We start from the raw sequence: 26,911 nt of genomic DNA on the forward strand, positions 1-26,911 counted from the left end.
CTGTTAAAGAGGTAAAAAGGTGATCAGATGAACATAGGGAATGCTGAATTAACCTTAAAGTCAACCATCTTCACAGCAGAACTTCCCAGAGCCTTGACGGATGCATTCTGAGTCTACATCAACGGGCTGAATTTTTCTGGATTTACAAATCATATTTAGACACAAAACTGTTTTCAGAGATTATCTCAGGGGACCAATGTTCTATGTAGCACTGTTTGTGGAACACTGTCCTGGAGAAGTATGGATGTGTATGTTGACTGGATAAGAACACGATGTGATGTCTGCGCTGCTCAAAGAACAGCTGATCTCTGGTGGATCCTATTTCATAACAGTCTTTTCCTTCACTGCTTCTGTGCCATTACCAAGGGTAAGAATGCTTTCTCATGAGAAGATTAGTTTGTTGTAGAAATAACTTGTTTTGTCATAAGTTATCCACCTACCTGTGTGGAATGAACACAGCAGAGAATTAAGAGTGAGACTGTGGTTCGGTGTTGTTTCTTATGTCACCCACACTTAACCCCAGGACACATGATTGTTGCTCAAGAATGAATGAAGAATAATTGACACATGGATGTATTTGTTTCTCAGAGTTTCACATAAATTAATTACCCCTTGATATGGGACAGGCCTCCAGACAATGTTCCATGGTCTTTAAATCACATGGGTTGAGGTGGAATCCCAGACAAGTGGTTTTTTTCACAACCTCCGGTGTTAGCCAAGAAGAATGTTCACTGACTGCTCCCATAGGCTTGCTGAAGCAGAACAGACTTTGGTCCTCAAGGCCACACTGAGGGTCTTGAACTAGAGTTTTCCCCTCAGTGGAAAGTTAAGAAGTACCTCAGATTCTGCAGTGAGTTTGGTTTGGTGCATTTCCCAGCCTCATTGGTGGGAGTGGTCATCTCTCTGAGCTGGCTGGGTCTAATTCTTTTTAAAAGCTATTTGTGTTTTTTTTTGAGTTGCTTTTTTCTGAAAATAATAGGAACACTGCAAAGCAAGTCTGTTTGCTCAGGTAGCCAAGGTAATTGAGCACCCACATTCCCCATCTGTCTGCTCAATGCTGCCAAGATGTGACTAACAATGAAAGATGAAATTGTCATTGCCTGGAACTCAGGGGTGGGGAGTGCAGCTGCATGGACCAGTGGCATGGCTCCTGGCTATGGCTAAAACACACACTCTTGCCCAGCAGGAGCTTTGCCTCCCCTGGAGATGAAGCCCAGGAAGGGGAAAGCCTGTGCTCAGTGAAAACAGTGTTTTAGTTCAAGGCCCTTGACAGACTTTTGAGTGGAAACATCGGTGAAAGTGAGTGTCCGTAATGAGAAAAGTGTTCCTGGTAAAAAACTAAAGATAGCTCTGTGTGGTGACCAGGAAAAGGGCTTTTCATGATGGCATCAGTGGAGATGGGGGGCTCCTTGATTGTCAAGAGTTGACAGCTCAGATCCTCTCCACATGGTAGGGGTCTAACGGGAGAGGAAAGAAGAAAAGCTATGCACTCTCCATCTCTGGGATCAAAATAACTGACAAGTTTGTAGTCATGGAGGTAGAGTACTCTTGTGTGCATGAGAATAGACTTGGGATGTGCCAGTGTCTGTTTGAGCTGCAGTAGGTAGAACTTGAGATGGTTTGGGGGGGGGGGGCACAATTATCTGTAAGCCAAATTCAAAGCTTGCTTTTGGATCAAATTAGATGATATATTGCTTCATTTGTTTGTTTATTTATCTTTAGTAGATTCTTTGTTGTGGTTCCTGGAAGTCTGGGGTATAAAGAGCTTCCCGGTGGAGATTTCATGTTCTCTGTGTGAGAACATCATTGGTAGACCAACCCAGGGATACATTTGGCTTGTCTGTGAGTCATCTGTGTGCATGGGGATCTAGGCTTCCCTCCAGTGATCATGGTGTACTGAGTGTTGATGGATAATGGCCTGTCCCTGCCATCCATGGCTTAGGGTCATCCTCTTGTCAGGAGGGCACGGTTCTCGCCTCTGAAATCATAAAATTCAAGAAGTTAGGAGTGGGTGACAGTTGTCTATCGTAATCTTTGTGGCCTACTTGTCAGAGGTATAGAGCATGTCATTGACTACTGTTGCATGTGAGGGAGGAGGCCCCTGCGAGCTTCATAAGTGGGCAGTGTAGTTTGGCTTGGATTTCATAGTGAGATGAAACACTGACTTGATAGCTGCTCATCTTTGCGCAGAGTTGTACTTGCCTCGCCATCGTTACATGTGATGTAAGTGTGACTCTTAGCGGCACCAGCACATGGTGCAGGAGGAGCTCCAGATGGTAGATCCAGGGGTAGCTCTTTATTTTTTCCTGACGTGTGTATGATTTTAAAACTATGTCCTGAGTGTTGCCCTATGTGCTGATCCCACCCCCTAAAGGATGTAAATATTCTTTAACAGTGACGTATTTGCAGCACTTCTTTGGGATGTTAAATCCTGAATGAAAATCACACATTTGGAGGTATTTCACTAGTAGTCTTTATTTTATGTGCAGCACTATTCCATGTTAGAAAAGAGCCTTCAGCAATGACTGTGGGGCATAAGAATGCCAGACAGCATGTCTAGCAAGGACCTCTGGGTGCTGTGTTAACCATCCCCACCCGTCTCTCAGACTCATCATCTGCTCACTAGGTGGTTTTCTGAATTGGGATGAAGTTACTTCCTAGAATGGATTTCTGTGAAAGAAGACAGAAAGTATTTATTTTAGGCTGTCACTTTGTATTGCTTTTCAGTACATTTTTAATGTGTTAAACTTGTGTTCCCTTTCAACCATATCCATGCTCAAGGATTATAGGTCCTAGAACTTCAGTCTTCAATGATTGGCAGCAATGTCTAATGCAATTGGACATATTGGGAAACTAGTATAACATGTTCTGACTCATGTATACAACTCATGTAACCATCACCACAATCATTATAGCACTTCCTTTACTCCCACAATTGTCCTGAGATAAAATCCATCCTATCAGCTCCAAGTAACCACTTTCTGGCACTGTAATTTCAAACCACCTTAAGATTTATTGTCTTCATTCCCTGCACTTGTGTGTTGCTGTGAGGTGTATGTGCATGTGCATGAACACATGTGCTGATCAATATTGTCTAGTATTTTATATCCCACTGAACTTGCTATGAATCCTTAAGTATGTATACATTTTTTGCCTTCTGAATTTTGAATCATATATGACCTTTCTAGTTTGCTACATGTGCAAATTCAATGATTTTGTTCTCAGTTCTTTATCAGTTAAGAATATGAGCTTGGAATTTCACTCAGTGAGAGCATTTACCTAGCATACATAAGGCTCTGAATTCAGTCACCACACAGGTATACAAGAATGTCTTAATCTTGATGAGTTCCATTAATGGAGGAACCAGCTGGTAGTTCAGTTTGTCTTCAAATGCCATTCATTTAATCTCATAGAAGAAGATGTGAGCTAGGAACTCAAATGATCTGAAATTTGCTGAAGCCTGTGCTTTTGCTAGTTTGATCAGCAGTGCTCTGGGCTGTACCAGTCAACAATATCCCATTTCCTCCTGGTCAGGTTCTTGTGCTTCAATTGCCCTTTTGAGCATAAGTGTGAGTGTGAGTGTGTGTGTGTGTGTACACATGCATGAGTGTCTCTGTGTGTATGTGCCTATGTGTGCACATGTGTGTGCCTTCTCAGGCTCCTGGAAGGCACAGAAGGGTTCAACTGTGTAGAGTGACTGAGCCCTGTGTTGGGCTATGCTCTAGAGAGGTGGGCTCTTGAGCACTTGAGTTTATTTCATACTGTTCTCATTATATAGACTTTTTCTGGTGTCAAAGTCAAGCTTGTCACCCCCTATGCATCTCTGAAATTAATAATGTGGTGACATGTAAGCAAGATTCGTTTTTCAAGGTGTCAGAAATGGTTTTCGGTGAAAACGGCTAATAGAAGCTGAAGTTGGACAGGATGGGATGGTGTTTCTTTCTATTTATATCACAGTAATGCCTTTTCATGCTGTGGTAACCACTCTTTTTCTTTCTCAGCTACATATTTCCACCTGCATATCCCAGAAGACAGAGCAGCTGTGAACCATGCATGCTGACATGCCTGATTGTAATAGCAAAGGAAGGTGTATGAAGAAAGGTGGATAAACTAGGGTCCCAAGGACAGGGATAACATCTGGTTTCTCAAACCAGGATGCTGTGTGTGTGTGTGTGGCAAAGGGTACAGTCTGGTGGGGTGATGACCAAGCTCTGCTGATCCACCTCACTGTTGTCCTTAGGGCGTCATCATCAAAAGAATAGAGGTGTAATGTCTACCTTATGATTAAACAGGTTGATAAGTACAAGTGCTTTTGTGTGACTTGTAGCACAGGGCATTCATTGAATATAAGACATGGTGTTGGTAGTGATGACATGGAGAGTAATATGTGATTTGTGCCATGATAGTACAGTGCCCTAGAGGAGATGGTACTCAGAGGAGAATTCAAAATTGGGTAGGTGTTACATGACTTTTCCTGGGGAGATGTGAGCAAATGTCTATTCACCCCAGATAAAGTACCAATTAGCAGACCAAAGAAATAATTCCACCCAAGCCTAGCTTAGTGAAACAGCAAGTTTATTGAGCATGTGTAGGAATATGGGTGAAAGGTTGCTTGCAGGAACATGGATGACTCAAAGGCAGCTGAAGCTTCAAAAAGCCCACCGCAGCATAGGAGACAGCTCACAAAAGATGTGTCCCTGGAGCTGCCTGAAAATCTCACAGTTCTGAGAGTCTTCTTCTCAGTTATTATTACTATTTATATAACCTTAGGGAAGGGCCCTTGAGAATCTTGTAAGTTTCAGGAACTTCAAGAGACTTGTAAGTTTACTTAGTTTGGGGATTGTAAGCAGCCTTTTTCAGGATGGAATGTTCCAGTTTAGAGGAAATTGCTACACTTCCTTAGGACCCCTTGGTTGATAGCCTCAAAGCTGATGTTACTTTGAGTCTTATGAATGAAGAGCCACCCATGGCCTTCCTGTTCTATGTGCCCTGTGAAGTTCTTGTAGACTTTCTCATAAACTCCTTGGAAACCACAAGTAACTTCTATAATTCCAGATTTTTTTGCTTGTTTAGACAGCTTATTATTTTGTAACCTAGGCTGTCCTCTATGTTGGTGAGGTTAACCTGAAACTTGCTACAGTCCTCCTAGGGGCTATTACAGGTAATACCACCAGACCTAACTCTACAATTCTGATTTTAATCTGTCTAGGGGAGCATGGTGCTATTCTTAAATATGTTTAACAGCTTTTGGTTTTATGATCTGAGAAACTGAACTTTGAGTGCCCAGGCATTCCTATGGTAGAGTCTGGGGCAATACCAACCACATGATCATCACCAATAGGTAAGTGGATCTGTAAGATTGAGCAGCCATCTCTTATACTCCAATTATCTTATAGCAAGTAGCTTGAGAGAGCTCTCACCTGAGACCTGTGTTAGAGGCCGGAAAATGGCTTTTCACAAATGGCAATGGCCTTCAATCTGCATAAGTACAGTAGGTTTTGGGGGATGATTCAACTAGTTATGTGTGGAAAATACATTAAAAGTTTTCTTCCATGTCTTTAAATTTTGAGGTGTCATTTATATATTTGTAATTGTGTAATAATATGGTGGCATAGAAAAATAATGTATTGGAGGTGAACATGCCATATTAGTAATTTTGAAAAGGTTCAAGTCTTTGGGCTAGTGTTTAGGGAACTTCTAGGATGGATTAGCTTCTGTGGGTCAGGGTATTCAGAGCTAGTGTTCATGGAGTCCTTGTGATGGGTTTTGATCACCCCTGCCCCCAAGCCTTCATGTTCTGCTGGGTTGCTTTTGACACCTCACTGTGAAGTAATGGTCAAGGAAAGGGGTCTCCGAATTTGAAAACAAGTTAGATGGTGGGATCCTCCAACTTTATCAGCTGCCCTGGATGCATCAGGGAACCCCTGGGAAGACTTTAAAGTACTGAGATTGCAGCCTAGCAATGCCATGGGGCAGCCCATGTGTGTGTGTCCTTCAGGGACTCCGAGGACAAGCTTAAACAACAAATGCCAGTTATGGCTGTCTGGCCCCCACCTGTGTTAGAGATCAATGATGCTAGATGCCCAAGAGGCAGCACCTGCGGCTAAAAGATGGCAAGTTAATTTGCTGGTCCTCTACATTCCCAGAACCAAAGAATAAAATGCTTCATGATCGAATGATTTATTCTTAAAAAGATGTCCTCTTTTGGAAAAAAAAGGGGGGGGAGTTAACATCCTTATAAGAACCAACACCAAGAATATGTATATATAATTATGGGATTTCTTTTTAGATTATGCCTTGAACCTAGTAGCAAAGATGGAGGAGGAGAAAATTTGCGTACTATGTAACCTTTCTGATCACTGGCCTTTACTAGCTAAGAATAGCTAGTTTTCCTGGGAGATTGCTGAAGGCCTGCTGATGTAGGTGTGAACTAGTTAGTTCTCTCATTACTTTTAGCTGGTGTGGGTCAGGGGAGGGGGCGGGCAGGGGAGCACTCTTCAGTTGGGGTGCTCAGGATCAATGCTCACTCTGGTTTGTTCTGTTTCCCCACTGGGTCACTGGGCTCCCAGAGAGTCATTCCATTCGTCATTGCCCTTATTGATCCATCATAATTACCTGACATGTACAAATCCAGCTCAGCAGTCACCAGCAGAGATTTTTCTTCCCAATTGTGCAGGGTTGCCATTTCCACAGTATTGCTCATTTTACTTTCTCACATTTATAGATTCTCTTATATTTTATCTTGTAGTGTGTGTGTGTGTGTGTGTGTTGATATGATGTACTGTGTGTGAGGAGTGTGTCTCTTCCTGACAGAGGAAGACTTTTGAGGTCACATCATCTGGGACAAAACATTTCTTCCTCAGCATTTTCATTTTCAGTGTGTGATAACTCAGTCTGGTGGAAACTTGCAGTTCCCTCTGGACTCGGCCGCTCCACTCTTTGGAAGCACTCCAAGGTGGACAGACATCTGCAACCCCACTACTCCTGCCCTAGCATCTGCCTCCTAATGAAGCAACTGGGGATGAACATTTGTCTTGTCTTCACCAGATTGAACTCTTCCTGCTCTGATTACCATCTGTCATGTGAGAGCTTACCATTCTGAGAGACTTGACTGGGTGTATATTCCAGCCTTTTCTAACTATCCTATATGGTTGCTTCCATACTTGAACTAGAATCCCAGCTTTAGTCTATCTAGAGTGGAGGATTGTGACTCTGTTCCATTCTCCTGTGTCTCCAGACTCTGGTCGCTCTGACGTTGGTTGGTAAAGCATTGCTGTAGAATATTCTGGGTGCCCATCATGGTTATAAATGGTCTTGCACCATAGCTAAGTAGCCATGTCTTTGCTATAACTAGGCTTTATGTTCTTCTAGCACTCTTTCTGCTATAGAGTTGATCTGATGGGGCAATGTGCTTAGAGATAATGACATCAGTCTTTGTTATCCTAGTGGTCAGTTGCCCAAAAAAGTTTTTTTTTTTTTTTTTTTTAATAGGACAGAGCAGGGGTGTTCATTTAGCTGAGTCATACATAGTTCTAGAGCAATGGCTTACTCTTGAGAAGGAAGACCCTGTTTAACTTTGACAACAAACATTTCTACCCTCACCCAGCACATCCCATGGGTTCATTATATACTGCTTCCCATGGCTTCCATCTGCTGTTACACACACAAACCAGAGGTATCAAAACCAAACCCAGCCTTTCCTGAGAGGTTTGCCTTTTTAAGTCTGTCCCGTGGGATTCCCCCTAAATCTTTTCTAAATCTGAGAAGTGGGGATAAAGGCTCAAACAGGGAATGATTGTTCTTTGTTTCTGCCCCCTTTTCTTCAGGCTCTCCTCAGCCAGTGGGATCCATATCATGCCATATTCTGAACTCTCTCTGGCCATGATGTTTATTGAATCTGCAGACTTGACTCACAGTAGCCAAGCTGAAACTAATAGACATTGAAACATTGCATCTCCACACCCACTGGCAGAATTTCAAGGCAGTCATGCTAGGAACCAAAATGTTTATTTTGGTCATCAAAGGCTGAACCATGTGGCACCTTTCATTCATCTTTGTCTTCCTACTATAACAATCCTAATCTTCTGTGACAGATTAATGCCCTGAGTTGAAAAAGGAGGATGTTATATAGAAGAAATGTGGGAGAGATAAACATATTACTATACTTCAAAATTATTTCCCCACATTGTTGGTTTGCATGATAATGAGAGGGAATGTCCCTGCTATGCTGAGTGATGTATGGGTGTTGATTAATCGACTAGGACTTAGTTTCATAGGTTGGTAGTAAAACCATGGAGAAATTACCCATCTCTAAGGCACATGACTGGTAGCTGTCAGAGACCTGTGGACTTGGAAGCCATAACCCCAGCCCCCATGCTGGTTATAGATCTGTGTTGCTGACTTTGGACAGTGGGTAGATGGAAATTCTGTCTGCTGAGACCAGGGAAGTAGGAAGGAGGATGAAGGGAGGCTCTTGAGGAAAGGAAAGAAAGTATTTATTGAAGCCATTTCTATTTTAGATCCCCTACTCCTGTCACTCAAGGAGAGGGGGCTCATAGCTGAATGCAGTATGCAGTTCAGGGAGCTCTTGGCCTATGCATGGTACCCAACCTTGGGAACTGATGGTTCCCAGTAGGGAGAGTGTGTGGGGATGAGGAAGTTACCACTCAGATTTAACCCTGAGAACAATCAATGTTTGAATCTCTGATAAAGGAAGAAGAGGAACCCACATGCAAATTTCCAACCTGGTGAGTAACTCTCAGCTGAGCTGAGGGGTTTCTAGTTGTCATCTCCAAAGAGCATCACCTGCATCCTGACTAATTAGCAAGTTCCAGTGGATCGTTTTCACAACTGCAGGACAGCCAGTCTACTGGGAAGCCAAGTGTGTTGCAGCCACCTTGCTACTGATGGCTGCTCCAACAATGTCACAATGCAGATGACACTTCTCCCTTGATGTGTACCTACATGTCCCTATATGTGGCCTGGGAGGGCAGGGTGAGTTTTCCTCTCCTCTGTCTGCATATTTCCCTCTCCACTCAGTACCTGACTGGTAGGCTTGAGTGACAGAGTGCCCTGCGTATCAGGGTCCACATGGAATGAACAGCTTTTGAAACTGTCTGGATAGACAACTTTGTCACATTAGTGAGCTGACTGCCCAGAGATTTTTCTGCTGGAAAATATCCATCTCCTGGCCTGTCACTTTGTTTAAAGTGTTACTTTTGCTGTCAGCTCTGAGTCAAAAGCTATTAAAATACACGTTGTCTCTAAGATGGAAAATGCCATTTATGTCACACCTCTGAAATGTTACTCAGGTCTCTTGTCTGTCTTCCCCTGGGTCAAAGCCACATTCCCTGAGGCTTGTCTTTGTCTGTCTGTCTCTGTTCCCAAATCCATCCTGGTCTGTCTTTGTAAGGTAAATAATTTCAGTCTCTGAAAATGCTGATAGGCATGAGTCAGCAGGAGGGAGAGCTTAGGCCAAGAGGCAGAGGCAAGTACAGCAGGTCATGAGGACAGTGACAGAGAAGGGTGAGAGCTCAAAGGCTGAAGGCCCCTCATGGAGAAGATGGGCTCCTTCTGTTGCTATGGGAAGGACAGGATGGATCATTTAAAATTTAATGTGAAATGGAATTTCTAGAAGTCAAAGGTAAACTGGTCTAGTGAGAAACATCATAGTTGCTTAAACATTTAATTTGCTTAATGTTTACAGTAAGGGAGTGCCATTCTGTTTGTCAGACAGAACACCTTGGAGTTCTGTTTTGCCGCATCAGCTTTAAAATATAGTTTGGGGTGAGATGTTCTCAAGGTCCCACCACTAGCTGAGGAGCTATTGACAGTTGATGACTGCTGAGGAACTGAGAGTCACTTTTCTTTAGGATCTTGGCCACTGAGAGCAAGGTGACCTTGTGGCTGTTCAGATATAGGTCGTGCTAATTAAACGCAGTGAACACAGCGGGTTAAAATGTAAATAAGCAAAAAACTATAAAAGCAGGAAAAAGTTTTTTCTCTTTGGTGCAAGGTGAAATTGGAACTGCTTCTGAATTATAGTCAGTGTAGAAGGGTTGATGAAGTGGACCAGAAGTTGAGGGGGAGGTCCCAGAATTTTTCCCCCTTTTTTGTTAAGCTCTGTAATAATCTTTATATATACACAGGCAGTGAGATCCTGGATAAATAATGTGTGAATGTTATATTCCTTGTAGTATTGATGTCTCCTGTAATCCTGGGCTGCATGAGAATAAGTCATGTACATTTAGAGAAATTAAAATTTGCAGCTGAACTGCAGTGATTGGCATAGCCAGTGCACCAGCGATCCTAAGGTGACCTAGTAGCTGGACAAAGGGGTTGTATCCTAAGGGATGGGTAACTGAGGGTGGGGGCTGCAGGGTTTTCTGAGAGCTTGCAACAGATGAGCGTGGTCATTTGGGTTGGGATATTGAGGACATTGTCCAACTAAACACTGGCTTCCAAGAGATTGGACCATAGGACAAAAGAGTTTTAATGAGTGGAATAGATCCAAAAGTTAGGATTGTATTTTATGGAGTATCTTAGGGTTACTGTTGCTATGATGAAACACTATGACCAAAAGCAACTTGGGAAGGAAAGGATTTATTTGGCTTACACTTTCAATTACTGTTCATCAAAGGAAACCACGAAAACAACTCAAACAGGGTGGGAACCTAGAGGTAGGATCTGATGCAGAGGCCATAGAGCAGTGCTGCTTACTGGTTTGCTCCTCAGAGCTTGCTCAGCCTACTTTCTTAGAACCAGCCCACCAGATCAGTGGTGTCCCCACAATCAATGGGTTGGGCCCTCCCCCATCACTCACTAATTAATAAAATGCCCATTAGGCTTGCTTATAGCCCATCTTATGGAAGCATTTTGTTAATTGAGGCTTTCTCTGAGATGATCATAGCTTGTGTCAAATTGATACAAAACTAGCCAGTACAATTGACCCCAAGGAAATGAAAACATACACCCATACAAAACCCACCCATAAATATATCCTTATTCATCATTGCCCAAAGTAGAAATAATCTATCAGCTGAAGATGGATTAACAAGATGCAAGTTACATATACCATGGAAAATTATGGGTTTTTTTGGGGGGGGAAGTTTATTGAAGAAAAGTACTGACATATAGTATAGATGATCCTCAAGAAAAGCACATTGAAAGGAATCAGTTGGTCACGGGAGGAAACATGATATATTTCATGTACATAAAATGCCCGAATAGACAAATCTGTAGATGCAGTAAGTTCATTGGAGTAGGGTAGGGTATGAGGACTACTACCAATGGAAGGCAGCTGATAATAATAGACACGGGAATGGTGGAAATGTTAAAAGGTAATTTGGTGGTTGTTCCACTGTGTAAATGGTATGACATATGCATTATATCTCAGAAAACATCACTAACTCTGTGAGTAGTATTTGCAGTTTGGGAAAACAGGGCAAAAAAGGGGGTCTCATGGCTGGTATCATTTGAGACCTAAGTAGGTGAGGTTCAGACTGGTTGGATGGAGGGAGAGATGCAGGTGTGAATGATTTTAAATTGTACAGAATCTATTCCAATATTTGTTTGGATTTCTTCGAGCCCACCCCAGTGTCCTTAAGAATTTTAGTAGATCCTGGATTAATCAATACTGTCACAGGGTAGACAAACACGGCCCTGAGAGAGCTGCCTTCCAGGCTACACACAGTGCTCAGCACAGGTGCACTGACAGAGGTCTGCAGGGGCCATTTGCTCACACCAGTGGCAAGGGAAGAGCAAGCCTGGTGATCCCATGAGAATGGGTGCCAGGGTACCTTTCCTGAGTCCTCAGCGGAGGTGACTGCTATTGCTGCAGAGCCCAGTTTTCCTTACTCTGCTTTGGTAGAATTTCTTGTCGTTAAAAACTTGAGGATCTTGATACATGACACTAAAGGACCACTGAAAGACACTTAAAAATACGATTTTCAGTTTTACAAATGCCTGTTACTACAAATAGATTTAAGGAGTTGGAGTTACTAAAGGGAAATCTAGAATGGCTTTTAAAAAATCAAAGCAAACCTGAGTTATTTGAAGATTTTTTTTTTTTAAAAAAAAAAAAAAGTCACATTCTAAGCCTTCAGTAGAGACACCATTGTCTACAGGGAAGCTCTTGATTGGACTCCCACTAGGCAGAGTATTGGCAGATTTTGTGTCCTTAGTATGATGCTGTCTGGGTTTGCCTAGAGGCTGCCAGTGCAAAGTTCAGCCATTGACTTAAGTGTGGTGTTCTCCTGTCTTTATCACCTTAAAACCTCAGCTAGCTGTTGGTGGGTAAGGGGCTCTGTGAGGAGTGGAGAGATACAGGTGACCCTTCTCAACAGCATTTCCCAAATGGGACCCATCAGATACTATCCAGATCTTGCACGGGTGAGAAAAGACAACTTCAATTTTAATTTTCTTAGATGGCTGTCTGAGATTTGGCAAGTTTTCCTGCTTGCCTAACAAATGATTGATTGCCTTCTATTGCTGGGTCTCTTCCAGCTCATTAAAGTGAGCCTTTTGAGGACCCAGATGACTTTCCAGACTGCATGCAGAGAATTCATTTGTGCTCTGGGAGCCACAGACTTAGGACATTGCACCAAAGAGACCAGCGAATAAAGGAGTGCTGCTGATAAACAGCATGGTCGTGGGTTGTGGGCCCGCTTTGAGCTTTGCTATTACATGAATTATCAGCCCAGCTTTCAGGTGGCTCACACCTGCTTGAATGTCTCAGTCTGAAGCAGGCATTTCACAGGGAAGCCAATCTGGAGGTTGGATGCATGATGTGGTTAAAGGACCTTGGCATGGTGGGAGGGAAGAATGCTGGACTTAGGTGTCTGGTTTGAGTCCCTCAACTTTGTGTGCCTCTCAACTCTTTTCACTTAGAAAAGAAGCAGCTGTAGGAGGTGGGCCCCTAGAGGGAGAAATAGCCACTCTTAAGAGAATTTTCATCATGGGGCCCCAAATATGAAGGAAACAGGTTAAGGGAGCAGGGAAAGGAGAAAGAGAGAGAATTTTCATGTGAAGGAAGATGTAAAAGGGAAGTACAGGCTGAACACGGATCATCAGCCATCCTGTTTCATTGAAGCATGTGGGTCTTGTGTTCCTCAGAACAGTCTGCCAGTCCCTTATGAGCTGAGTTCTTCTTGGATGATGAATGGAGCTTGCCTGGTCAGGTTGATTTCTTGTTTCCTTCTGGCTCTTTGTATCTCTTCATTCTACCCTGGGGCTCTCAGACCCTCACATCTGACACAGCATTGCCTGGGTTCCCACAGTTCTATGCACTCTTCTATAGACAGCCTTGTAGGTCAGTCTGAGCCAAGTGGTCTGCAGATCCACTGCAGGTTTCCACAGTACAGAACACACTGGAATTCCTGACCCAGACCCACCCTATAGGCAGAGGCTGCGCCACCCAAGCTGAGCCAGCCAAGGAAGTCCTTTGGTGTGGTCAGGTAAGATCCCTTCCCTGTGCCATCATCTGTCTTTCATTTCACTCCTGTGCTAATGCCGGTGAAGAAACCAAAGTGAGAGAGGTTTGAGTTGTGTCAAATTGGGGATAAACCTGAAGAAGAGAAATTCCTGGAGTGAAATCTGTGGTCAATGAGGACACGGATCCTCTCTTGGGCTCTTGGCTGATTGAGAATAGTAGTAAATGTTGTTGTCCCCCACACTGCCAGTTCTGTGTTGTGAAAATCCTGAGACACTTCACTGTATCCCAACCACCTGCTGGAGGGACAGAGGTAACATTCTTACTGCGCAGTCTGTGGTCAGAACATGGAAACCACGAAGGCCTCATACCTCTTCCTGTAAGCCTTGCAGAGGTATCCCAAGCCTTGCAGCTTACATTTTCTCCAACAAGAGGAGCATTATCTGCCCTCTATCAAATCATCCTTGGTTCCCAACTCAATCTAAGCACACTCTGACCCAGTAAGTCACTGAGAAACTGAGGTTCAAGTACTTGTCAGCATGAGCCTCCTTTGTTCTATTCTCCTGATTGTTTTCTTAGAAGCTGTTTGCTTCATTGAAACCTTTATTTTATCTGCCTCTCAAACACTTTTTTATTAAGGGAGGGGGCTGTAATGCTGTGTAATGGGTGAGTCCTGAGGCAATTGGTTTGCCTATGTTGCAGGTGTGTGCATCTGTTCCTGGAGAGAGAGAGAGAGCTATTGCATTTTAAAAACTCTAGAGGTAACCCAGAAGATGGAGCATTTATCTTTGCAGTTGAATGAAGCCTACATCAGCATTCATGTATCAGGTTTAATGCTATTCATAATAATAGTGCTGCATGATTTAGTCATAGATATCAAATAGCTGACATGAATGGGTATAATTATTAGTACTTTTTCATAGCCAAGCAATATTCTAAGGTTTCTTTTTCTCACCCACAGTATGTATTCATTCATCATGAAATATTTGAGTAACGGCAGAGCACTGGACATGTGGTTGAATTTTATTCACCATGTGTCTTTGTGCTCTGTGCCGTTTAACCGTTGTCTTGTGTCCTGAACAGGCCTTTTTGGCTCCTGACACCACCTTGTACTAAGCATCTGTCTCTTGAACATACAAGCCACCACTCCCTCACCCCCATGTCTCAATGATTTCTGTGGTTGAGGAAACAGCTTCTGATCCATGAGTCTGGGGTTCTCTTGCTTTTAAGGGACTGGAGACGGGAAAATGTTAACCTTGAATTAAATGTGAGAGACTTGCAAAAGCTGCATGAGAGGGATGGGGACCCCCATAAGCACTGGTTCTCTCCAGCTAGTCCCAATAACCTGTGGAGTAGACCCCCGAAAGTAACCCAGACCTAATTAACTTCAGGCTGGGGTTACAGGTTGTGCCCATACTTGGCTGCATTTGATTTCTCTAAATTGTCCAGCTGTACTGCTTTCCAAACTCAAAAAATTCAAAACTATAAATCCAGCTAATGAGGAAACTGCTTGCTTTTTCTAGGTGAATCGCAAGCCTTTCACTGGAGCATAAAATGAAAAGTAACAACCCCTGTTCTCTGAACTGGGAAGAACAGTTACTGCATTCTCCAATTAAGGAGTGTTCAGTCTCTTCAAGCCAGTTTTTAAGGCTGTGTTACATTGTATACAGAGTAATATCATAATGTAAATATGTGAAAGGGTCGTTGAGGGGACCTGACCTACAGGTTGAGAATCACATGCTAGAGCTTTGTTAAATCCACTGTCGTAAGAATATGCTCAGCCAAGTACAGCAAGTCAGATGTCTTGTAACTTCTTATGGTCCCTTGCTTTATGAGCACAGGAATGGGCACATTCCCATTCACAAGGGCGGGTCCCCAGTCTGTCTCTGCTTATATGTCAGGCAGGTCGGCTGGATGGAGCTCTTGGGTTCTCTCAGATGTGGTGGAGACAGACCCATGACTGACTTGAGCATGTATCATGCTACATCTGTGGTTTATGAAGAGCTCCTGGTTTCTAGGACCACTGTGAAGCAAAAGTGGGAAATGGTATTTGGGTGATAATTTCACTAAGTACTTCTCCTTTACACAGAAGTCCATTTTCATCTTCTCAAGTACACACTGGAGACTCTGACTGCTAAGGACAAATGAACAGTTTTCTGAGTGTATTTATGGCAGTTTTCGGATGACTTAGATTGGTTTCGGGGCTGGGCCCTGAGGGGAGGGTATGGATGTGCAGGATGCCAGTGCCCAATGGCTGAGGTGATCGAGACAAACCTGTTGTCACCCTCATCCCTGGAACCTGAGGTCTGCAGGGCCCCTATCAGAGTGTCCTCCTTCCACTTGTCTGGATCCATCCCTTCCCTCCGCCAGTCCTGGCTCTCTTGTTGTGCCTCAGATGTTTTGCTTTCATCCGTCTGGGCCAGACTCTTGTCACAGCGGTAGTGTCTTTATGTCGCTTCTGATCCTGGGATTAGAGTGATTGTGACTATGTGGCTCTTAGGTCACACCTCAGTCTGCCTCCCTGAAGTTTTCTGTCTTTCTCCTCCTTCACCTCCAACCTAACCTTCCTCTCCCCTATTTGCCCTCTCTCTCTATAGATTCTTCCCTGTAACAGGTTTTTATTGATGTATATTAATATGGATTTTTTTATTCCATCTCGGGTGGTTTAATTTTGTTTGAATTTATGAAGACAGTATCAACATTGCCATTTTGAAATAACCATCCTTTCCCAGTTTGCCCCTGACTTTTCTGTCTCTCAGCAACACTGTCCATGGTGCTGACACAGACAGCCTTGTTGAACAGTTCGTTCCTGTTCTAGCTTGGTGGTTTCCCACTGCTGCCGTGGTTGACAATGTAATTAGAGACTAGGCAGCAAGAAACAGTAGATTGATTATGCCCAGGATAGACAGAATATATGCTGACACTCAAGTTCGCAGATGACTTGTCACTATGGAGGAAACGACAGAATGGCTTAACAACATGTCAGAGCCGATGAGTCCTTTCTGTGCTTTGGCGAAACCAGACTCCTCTGCTTCCTGGTTTACAACCACGCTGGATACTAGGAGCCTAAGTGGATGATGTTCCCACTTCTTCATCTTCCCACAGAGACTCTAGTTCAGATTTGTGCCTGCCTGAGGCTCCAAACGGCTAGCTGTCTTCCAACCATGATTGATCCACGAGGGTAGGGATAACCAGTTTGGCTTTACAGATAGGAAACTGCACAACTCTAAGAGACTCTAGCTCTGAGTTCAGCTTTGCAACTACATATGTCAACAAGGCTGTGTGTCAACTGTCCTTGTAGCACAGTCCAAGTGCTGCACTGCCCACCCAGGCTCTTTGCAGCTGAGACTCTTTATCATGTGACTTAGGTTTAAGGACATTAGGTTGATGATTAATACCTTAGTAAATTGTGGAATAAATGCCATGATGATGTGGTTCTTGGAGAAGGACCTCTGCAGATGGTGTATTTGAGCAGAGGACTTGACAGTGATCCGGTCAATGCTGAGGATGCCTGACTCACATTTCACCCTGTATTAGGGCTAGATTTGTTAACACTGCTTAATTATACCAGAAATAAATGGTCACAGAGAAGATAGAGGATAGGCTGTGGAAGGTTGAACAGATAATGCAAACCTGTGCTCATGTTTTGACAGGATGCATCCCAAGCTCAGGTACTTTGAGCACATTTCTTGGATATGTTCAGCTTCTGGTTTCTCTTCTCTAAAATGCAAAGATTGATATCTGTTGGTTTTATGGCTATTAAGTGTGAGATACATGACTAAGAGCTTTGTAAACACTTGGGCATATTGTAAATAGGCTAGTAATTAAATTAAAAAGCAGTTATACATGAGCCGTTATGAGGCATGATATGACTGAGTACCAGGCATTAAAAGCTCTGAAATGAAAAGTTACCAATCAGGTTGATCTAGGAAAGCATCAGGCTGCCACAGAGCAGGAGTGAATGAAGGGCAAAGCCTTATTGTGGTGTGGATATAAAGATTGGCAGGCAATGGAGCTGGACAGAGAAGCTGGGCTGCCTTGGCCTTGAACCCAGTGGAATGTGTCTCTTCCTCAGAGGCAGAAGGGAGCTACTGGAAGGCTTAATAGCAAGGAGTGGGTAGAGAGCCTCATTGGTTTTCAGAAAGTCATGTGAGAAGGGAATGATAAAATGTGTTCACTTTACAGCCTGTAGGGGCAAACATCCATGAAAAAAACAAAGAATGAAATTCAGCTCAGCCTGATTTTATTGTAACCAGTGCTGGACCAGGACTTCTAGAATTTGGCCCAGATCATTTTGCTTTAGCCATATTTAAGCACAGACCAGTTTTTGAAAACTGTATTCAGATAACTCGGTCCCAGGTGCACAGCAACTTAAGGCATGTTTACATTGAGATTCATTACAAAGTACTCCTGGCTTCTTTTACAAGAATGAGTACAGTTGACTCAGAGATAGTTCCTAAGATTTAGTGTATAGGGAACTTGACTGAGGTAAACACAATGCCCGTGAGAGTCAGGATTTGTCTGACCCTAAGATAACATAGCAGTCACTTAGGCTGTTGTTAAGCACAAGTGACATCACTCATAAGAGTGGGTTATATGGTCTAAAAACAATGTTCAAGGTTTAGGGGGAAAGGTCTTGGATAAGTAAAAACATAAATTCTGGGAGATAAGATAGAGCCTGTCCCATCATACAGGTTGTAAAATGACATCATTCCTAGTGTTCCAGGAAAAGCAGCTGCACACCTCATTCTACTGAAGAGGTGAGCTGTATGTTTAACTTTCCTGGCTTCTCCAGTACTCATCTGTCTGCACAAGGCCTTTTTGCCTGCTAAGTAAAGGAGGAGAGGAAGAGGCTGAACAGTTGTTGTCCAATGCTTACAGATAATGACTGGCCTGAAATTTATAGAGGGGAGAGCAGACTGTTCTGGAGATGAAGTGAGAAGGATGTGCTGATTTTGGTTCTGATGGAGAGGGAAGGGTCACCAACATGGTGGTTTCTGTACTCATGGGAGGGGTTGAGTAGCAGCTAGGTAGCCTACACAAAGAAAGCCCTGGCTTTTTATTTCTAGTTGGGTTCCCTGGGTGTTGGTATCAGGATTTAAGGCCAGTGTCTGGGAACTGTTAGATCAGTACCAAACATGTTAACTGATGTGACTGGCACAGCATTGGATGGGAGGATAGGAGATGCCAAAGTGCTACATGTGTGGGTGGAATACTTGGTCCCCAAGTCACAGCCTGGTCAGTTTATTGTGAGTTAGAGCCCCAGAGCAGACCTCAGGTCTCTGAGCTCAGAGATGACTCAAGCAGGATTTCTCTTTGGCTCCTGTACACATGTTATTGATCTGGCAACCATGAATGACAAATCACTCTTTATGAAGTGCAAACAAAACAACCCTTCAGCAGGGGATTGAAAACAAACTCTCTGACTGTACCATGGCTGACCATATGGCCTTAGGGTGAACATGTCTCAACCACCCTATGTGCCATGTTCTACACCTACCTGAATGGTGGGCAGGGGAGGTCACTAGCTTAAAAAACGGCTGTGAGGGGAAGCTTAGAAGAAAACTTAGGGGGTCTCGAAGGCAAGTCGTACCTCCCAAGTGTCCAGGAAGGGGTCCTGGAGTGAGTTGTGATTAGAGGAATGATGTAGATGTTGGTAACTAGAGGCAAGATGTAGATGTTGACGTCAGGCATTTTTTCCCAGGAGCTGCAGAATGGCTGAGCTGTTGATCTTCTGCTAACCCTCTGCTCTGATATGAGACACAGGCCTTTCAACATTTTCTGCCTGCAGGAATAAATGCCATCCAGGCAGCACCTGGGACTCTGGATGACAGTTGGGCAATAGATTTTTTGGCCATGGTTTGCCTTCTCTAAAGGGAATTTTACTGGGCTTAAAAGGAAAGGATTTATTAAAAAGCAGATTAACTCAAGTCACCATCTAGACTATCTCTATGAGGGGGCTGAATAGCTGAAGCCAACACTGGTTGTAATTTTTGAAGGATGTTGGGTAGGGTTCTGTATTTACACATGTATCCCCATGCCCATCTCCAAATGCCCTGAAGTTGGAAACTAAGTGTTTTCCTTGCCCACCACTCCTATTAATGGACTAGTTGTAGAATGATTAAATGTCAAAAGTGGAGAAACCTAACATGGGACCCATGTTGCTGCTTTCTGCTTTAGAGAAGACAGAATGCGAGAAAAAGGAAGGGCAGGCGGAAGTTATCCCGGGAGGATTGCAGCCAGTGTACAGTGTGCATGAAAGTTGGCACCATAGTAAAAGAGGAAGGAAACAAATGCCACTAGACTTCAAGAGATGAGAAATTACATTTTCTGAGATGCCTGGGGTGGGGAGTCTGGGTGACTCCCAAAGGATCTGTACTGGAGGAACTTCAGTTCAGAGAGGACCCCAGATGCAGTGCTGGGGAAAGTATGCGTTCATCATAGACTAAGTGGTCCATTGTGGCTAACTCACAAAACTGTCCTATGATCTCATGGCAGATATTCAGTGTACAGATTTTCCTCTGTACTGCGATTGAGTGGCTTACAGAGCCTGTTAGTGGCAGAAGCTGGGGCTTAGTACACTCTCCACTCTTTTAGATTGCCCCATACTTTTTAATGGCTTTAGTATCATATATTGTAGAGGGGTTTGCATGTTCAACTGAGGGGCCTTAACTTGATTTGATGAGTATTGAAGAGCTTTTTAACTTTTGAAAAGGGAAAAACGTAATCAGATCATTGATTTAGAAATTTAATCTGGCCAGGGTGTGACAGTACCAAATCAAGGCAACTACTCAGAACAGCTCATGCCTTAGGGATCCCAGGCCTAAGAGATGCTGAAGTGATTGGTTAAGTTAACAATGGCCTGCAACATCAGACAGCCAATCTGTAATACAACCGAGGTTCAAATTCAAGTCTGTTTTAATGTCTGTAGCCTGCCTGGATTCCAGTTCTGAGACAGGAGGAAAGGTAACACAGAAAATAAAGTTGAAGGTGACATTGCTCCATCATCCTTGTGGGTTGTCACGCAGCAGTGAACATAACCTCACAGGTGGTCTAGGAAGTGAGTTTATCTGACTTGAAACTACATGGCAGTAACTGCCCTGATAGTCACCAGATTAAGTGAAAACTCACAGTCACATCTAATAGCTCTCCTCTAAAAAGACTCGGATACAAAAAGTGTGTGTGTGTGTGTGTGTGTGTGTGTGTGTGTGTATGTGTGTGTGTGTGTGTCTGTGTCTGTGTGTACATGCACATGTGCATGTGCACATATGAGTTACACTTCTCAATTGCTCTCCAAGTTATACTTTGAGCTAAAGGGCTGGCCAGCAGCCCCATGGATGCTCTTGTCTCTACTTCCCAAGTGCTGGGATTACAGGTGCACACCCCATGCTCATCCTCTTAAGTGCTAACTGAGGATCACAATGCTCAGGGTGGTGTAGGGAGCACTGTACTGACTGAGCCTTATTGCCAGAACAGTGCAAGGATAGCTGTGATTCTGATGGAATCTTGGCCATGGATTCATCTCCTCACCCTGCTGGGTTTTGATTATTCCACTCTTTTGATACTTTCTCCCCCTTGACACTTGTCGAAGAAACTAGCCCCTCTGTTTTTCCTTCTTGGCCACTTTGCTTTGCACTAGGCTGCTTTGCTCCTGAAGCATCTTGCCTCTTGTGTGAATCAATCCCTTCCCTGAGCAGCGCTTGCTCAGGCATTCTCAGTGTTTTGCACCTGGGACATTGAAAGTGAAAAAGGTGCTTTATTTATCTTTGCCAGGTAAGATGTTTTACCCAGATCCCCTTGCTGTCCAATTTCCTGTGTGCACTGTGCCACTACAGGAAGCCTCAGGGCACTCATGTATCCCTTCCCCAATTTAGCTGTTTCAATATACATGGCCCTCCCTGGATCCTTGGTGAATGGGACAGTATGTGGCTCTCTGCCAAGGACCACAGACACATCCTGCATCCATTCTCCTATTATGAGATAAAAGATGAACACAGCTCCAAAATCTTGGGTGTGGCTTCCCAGTCTGGTTCTTGTTACACACAGGGAGCTCTCAGGGTGACATCAGAAAAAGCACATGAGCCATGTGCCTGTTGCCGAAGTGTAAAGCCAGGCAAAGTTCCCAGCTATCTTGAATGCTTGTGTCTCCTATCAGTGCTATACAAACTTGGTAATTGACATAATGAGAACAGAGCTGACACCTGACACTTGACATTATGTCCAAAGTGTCCTTTGCAATGTAAATAAATAAATAACTAGGTGACAATGCAGGTTTAGCAGCTATGAGCACTTGATGGGTTTGGCTCCAGTACCCACATGGTGACTTCCAACCACCTGTAACTCCAGTTGCAAGGGACCCTCTTCCGGCTTCCATGGGCACCAGGAACACACATGGTGTACATACATAAAAGCAGATAAACACATGGTAATAAGTAAGTAAATGGATGAAAATGGGAAATGGCCACATTGTGGGCATGTTTGGAGGCTACCTTTTTGTGTTGTTGTTATAAGAGCAAGGAGCCTAGAAATAGACACTTACGAGAGCAACCATAATACTTAGAGTAAAGGGGGATCTCAGAAAGATGTGAAGACTTCATTTCCTGAGTGCTAGGAAGGGATCTGTATGCATTTTCATTAATGGGTTGGGTAGCCTATATGTGTGTTCAACTTCATCTTCTCTGTGTCAGAGCCCCTGGGGTCCATGTTTGTCCATGATTGTGATGCTAATGGGGATGGCCTTCTGTGTCCAACTCTTTAGCTCCACCCCTGTCCTTCATATGTTTTCCACAAGCACTCCAGCCTCCAACTGGGCTCTTCCTCTTTTTAGTCCTTTTACATCATCACACCATTGCCCAGCTCCTTTGCTTTGGCCCAGACCTGGAGATGGTAGGCAGTTTTTCAGCCACACTGATAGCTTTGATAGCTAACAAGGCAGGGTATCCAATCATGGAGACTACTCAGTTATTCTCTACTCAATGTGCCTGGGACACCACAGGACCCGGCACTATGAGTCCTGAGTTTTAAATAGGCCTTCATTTAGGAGAGGAGGAGTTGGAGCCTCTGGGCCCTAAGTTGCTTTTAGTTCACTAGCTGATTGGGTACATATGTGGGTAGCAGGCACTGTTATCAGAGAGTTGGAAGTAAAGCGCCAGCCTCCCTTGTAGAGCACCAGCCCCCCTTGTAGAGCGCCAGCCTCCTTGTGGTTTTGTGAACTATGAAACGATGATGGCTCAGTTCACCATCATAAGCAATTTCTTGCCCTAATCGGTATCCCAAATGTTTGTCATTCCTCTCTGCATTGAATGCTTGTATCCCCTGGGGACATGAAAGCACACACCTTTCATTTATTACCTGTCTTCCTACTTTGTATTTCAAAAGTAACTGTGGTTGTGTTTATGTGATGTGAGGTATCCTCTTTATCTGACTTGAATTTAGTCTCCAATCGCTTTGGTTACGGTCCTTTTATTTGATGTGAGATCAGGCTGGTGCATGCCCTTTGTGTAATACATCTGTATGAACAGATTTGTATTCAAATCTGTCCCCACCAGCATACTAGGTTCAGTGCAAGAGAAGATCCTTGTTCTTAAAAAGGAAAACATCTGGGGAATGGAGTGGCACAGAGTATGAGGAACAAAGATGAAAGGATGCATGTGTAAATTCTTAGGATAACAGGCAATGTATCCCCATCTATAGGGTCACACCATCTCCTGAGTGACGTTTGAAAGCCCCATTCGTACCTGCTTCTCCTTCCCATTTTCAGGGTTTGTGTAGGCCTATGAGGGAGGTCAAACTTTACACAGTTATCCACATTTATCCCCAAGAGATGCTTATTATCATGGTTCACCTTTATTGGAGTCTGTGACAGGGAGCAGCACCTTTCCATGGCCAGCGACTAATACAAGCTCTTTTCCTTCCAGGGATGAAAAGAACCAATCCATCATAGTCAGCGGAGAGTCTGGAGCAGGGAAGACTGTATCAGCCAAGTATGCCATGCGCTATTTTGCCACAGTTGGTGGCTCAGCCAGTGATACCAACATTGAAGAGAAGGTCCTGGCATCCAGTCCCATCATGGAGGTAAAGCCTTCCTTCCCAGGGGATCAATGGGGGTTGAATACGGCATGAGTGATGAAGAATATCTTTGAAACAGCTCACCTAGGTAACATTCACGCCCTCCTATGTCAGGGAGAGACAAGAGTGTCACCAAAACCTCAGATCTAAACATAATCTGACCTGGCCACATCCTGCAGGGGCCCAGCGTTACACGGAGTGTGTTCTGTGTTCGTGTTCTGTGTCCTCAGACTCTGCGCTCACTGTAGTAATGGCCATTGCCTTACTGCTGCCACCACTGCTGCTTCCCATTCTTGCTGCTGTCATAGGTCAGAAAATTAGCATCTCCCCAGAACCAGTAGATACTTCAAAGGACTCTCTGAATGAGAAGGCCATTCCATGGTGGGTGAGACAGACTAGGTAGCAACTGGGAAGCATTATCCTTATGGAGAAGGGTGGTGAAGGAGAAGCAGCACAGCTGGGACACCATTGCTTCTGCTGAAGATCTTCAGAAACAGTGCCCTGTAATGGCACAAAGTAGCCAAGGCACGCCCTGTCTGGGTCCTGTCACTGGCTAGGACACTATGACAGGAACCTGGTTTGGGTGGGCTCAGAGAACTGGAATTAAGTTCAGGTCAAAGTTGTTTCTAAAAATTAGATCTTGATGTAGCTCATAATGGTTGAAGGTCTCTCTCTCTTTCTCTCTATCTCTCTCTGTCTTCTACTCTCCCTTCTCATCGTCTGTCTCCTCTTTAATCTCTCCCTCCCTCCCTTCTCTTTGTCTTTTTCTGTCTCTCTGTGTGTCTGTCCTCTTTAAAGGATTTATTCTGATAGAGGAGGACTAAATGTCTTCATAGCCTGGGTCACTTTGGATACTCCACTGTTGTAGTTTCTTTCTTTAGCTGGACAAGAGCAGCTAAGGAAGGAAGGGAGGGAGGGAGGGAGGAAGGAAGGAAGGAAGGAAGGAAGGAAAGAAGGAAGGAAGGAAGGAAGGAAGGTAGGACTTATGTTACTTTACACTGGAAGTCAGAGCAGAAGTCTGAAGCAGGAACCATATGGGAATGCTACTACCTGGCTCATGTGTGCCCAAGGAATGGTGCTGTCCATAGTGTGCTGGGCCTACTGCATCAGATGATTACCAAGACAGTCTCTAGCAGACATGCCCACAAACCAGGCTGATCTAGGTAATTCCTGAGTTGAGGGTTTCCATTCAAATTACTCTAGGCCATGTTAAATTGGCAATCAAGCTGGCTAGCTCTTACACCCACTGTTGAAGCCAGTGTTCTTTTTATTGGCAGGTTTGAATATTGCTTACTTTCTCCAGACCAGACGCCACCTTTGTTTTCTTAAGAAAAAAATAAAGACACATTGTGAAGAGGACAGGGTAAAAATGACTCCCCAGACCCAACTGAAAGCTATGTGCAGCCGTACCTCCAACTTCTGTGTGTTAACCGTACCATCGCCAGCATAGCACTGGAGAAGGGTGATAGGGATTGCTGGGGGAGATAAGTGAAGGAGTTGACAAGCCACAGAGAAGATTTGCAGGGGTTTCTGCTGAGCTCACTTCTTGAAAGCTGGAGTCCAAACTTGAAAAAAGCAAGGGGGGGGGTGCAGAAAGAAGGGGAAAGCTGATGCTGGCAAGGGTGCCATCACTGCAGAAATGGATACTCCCAACCTCCCAACAGAGCTGTCACAGAAGCCTGCAGGCACTTTAGATGCCGTGTGTGTGTGTGTGTGTGTGTGTGTGTGTGTGTGTGTGTGTGTGTGTGTGTGTGTGTGTAACTACCAGTGACTATAAATTTGGGAGTGTTTTTTTTTTTTTATGAAATTCTAGAGAAGAGTTTTATTTCTTATTTTATTTTTTTTCCCTTGGTGTGTTGTTAGCACACAGAAAACTTCACTGGTGTGGAGGAGCAGCTGTATTGCTAACAGTGTCTCCTTGACTAGACTGATGTATGCAGGAAATATCTCCCTTGCTCATGCTACAGTCTTCCTCTTGGCTCCAAGAGGAAGGATTCCCTGACCTTAAGACCCATGGCCACTTGCACAAGTCCTGGTAGTGAGTGAAAACTCCAGCCCATTTTATACTCCTTCCTGTCTATGACTCCCTTAAATCCAGAGACCTGTTGGGGACAGTGCATCAAGTCATCAGGATTCTCTGCTGATAGCTTTGAGGCTGCCCTCTTCAAGAGTGGTGACTCCTTTTCTAGACTGCTAGTCTTCGGATGAGTAATTCTGCCACTTTATTTTCCTGAAAGTCAGGGCTGGTTTGTAAACCTTTAAGGAACATACTTCCTAGTAGCAGTCAACTCTCATGGTGAACTTTCCCTTTTCCCAGCCTCAAATGGAGACTTTATTGAGTTTTGCAGCTGGGAGGGGGCTGTCTGATTTTAATAATCTATACAAGAAGGGAGTCAGAAAATTCAATACTAATGGTCATTTGCCCATCATGAAAAGAACCTGGATACAGTTGGTTGGAATTTGGTTTGGAAGGAAACAGAAGCAGCCCAGTTCAGATAAAGTCTGGTTTCATTGCAGGTCCTGAGCCCCATCAACCCAAACAAGTTATTGCAGCCATAGATCTTTGCACTGTTATGTAGCACTATGCTTCCTGAACCTTCTATGGTACCTCTGAGTCCCTCTATTTCCCTCTGCCTTTGCCAAGTACAGAAGTAAATTCAGAGTCTCAGGTCACAGCAGGTTTTTTTTCGTTTGTTTGTTTTTGTTTTTTGTTTTTGTTTTTAATTCAAACAAAATTCTTTCAGAGTGGCTTTACCTGGAAAACTGTCCTTCCTGCTCAGGGATAGGACCATAGCCTTGGCCTTCCTGACTCCTGGTGTGTCAGGAAAACAGCTAGGCCACTGCTGTGCAGTTCACACTGGATTTCCTCTCAAATGAGACCGAAGTCAGCCTTTCTCCCTTGCTTGACTTTCAACATTCAGTTTATCTTTCAGAGACACGGGCCTTCTTTTAAAAATAAGGTAGTTATCCTGGCACATCAGAGAATTATCTCTTTGATGCCTGGTCGCTGATCAAAGTGCATGTTAGTCATTCTTGGAATTCAGCGCAGGCAAGACACCATGTTACTAAATAAGACAAAAAGGGGCATTTCCAAAATTTTTATTGTGTAAAATATCCATGGCAGATATACACCACTATAGATTTATGAATCAGAGGCATTAAATAAATTCATTGTTTGTATCCACCACTACCATTTACTTCCAAACTTTCCCATTGCACCACTAAAAATCTTATCCCATTGAACAATGACTTTATCCTTCACCAAGTCCTTGCCAAACTGTTTTCAACCTCTTTGACTTTTACTACTCTGGGAACTTCATGTGAGTAGCATCGTGTAATACTGGTCTATGCTTATCTGGTTAACTTTACTTGGCATGATGTTTCCAAGTTTCATCCATATCTATCAATACTATG

General features: G+C 43.8%; 1 protein-coding gene across 1 annotated transcript in view; it reads left to right on the forward strand.

The window, feature by feature from the left end:
- Myo5b (myosin VB) overlaps positions 1-26,911 on the forward strand; it is a 182,633-nt gene that overhangs the window by 37,115 nt on the left and 118,607 nt on the right. Inside the window, 1 exon segment of the mRNA XM_051201265.1 lies at positions 23,347-23,503. Within this exon segment, the coding sequence (XP_051057222.1) occupies positions 23,347-23,503 (157 nt within the window).

The sequence above is a fragment of the Phodopus roborovskii genome, unplaced genomic scaffold (genome assembly GCF_943737965.1).
Source record: "Phodopus roborovskii unplaced genomic scaffold, PHOROB, whole genome shotgun sequence".
Lineage (NCBI taxonomy): Eukaryota > Metazoa > Chordata > Mammalia > Rodentia > Cricetidae > Phodopus > Phodopus roborovskii.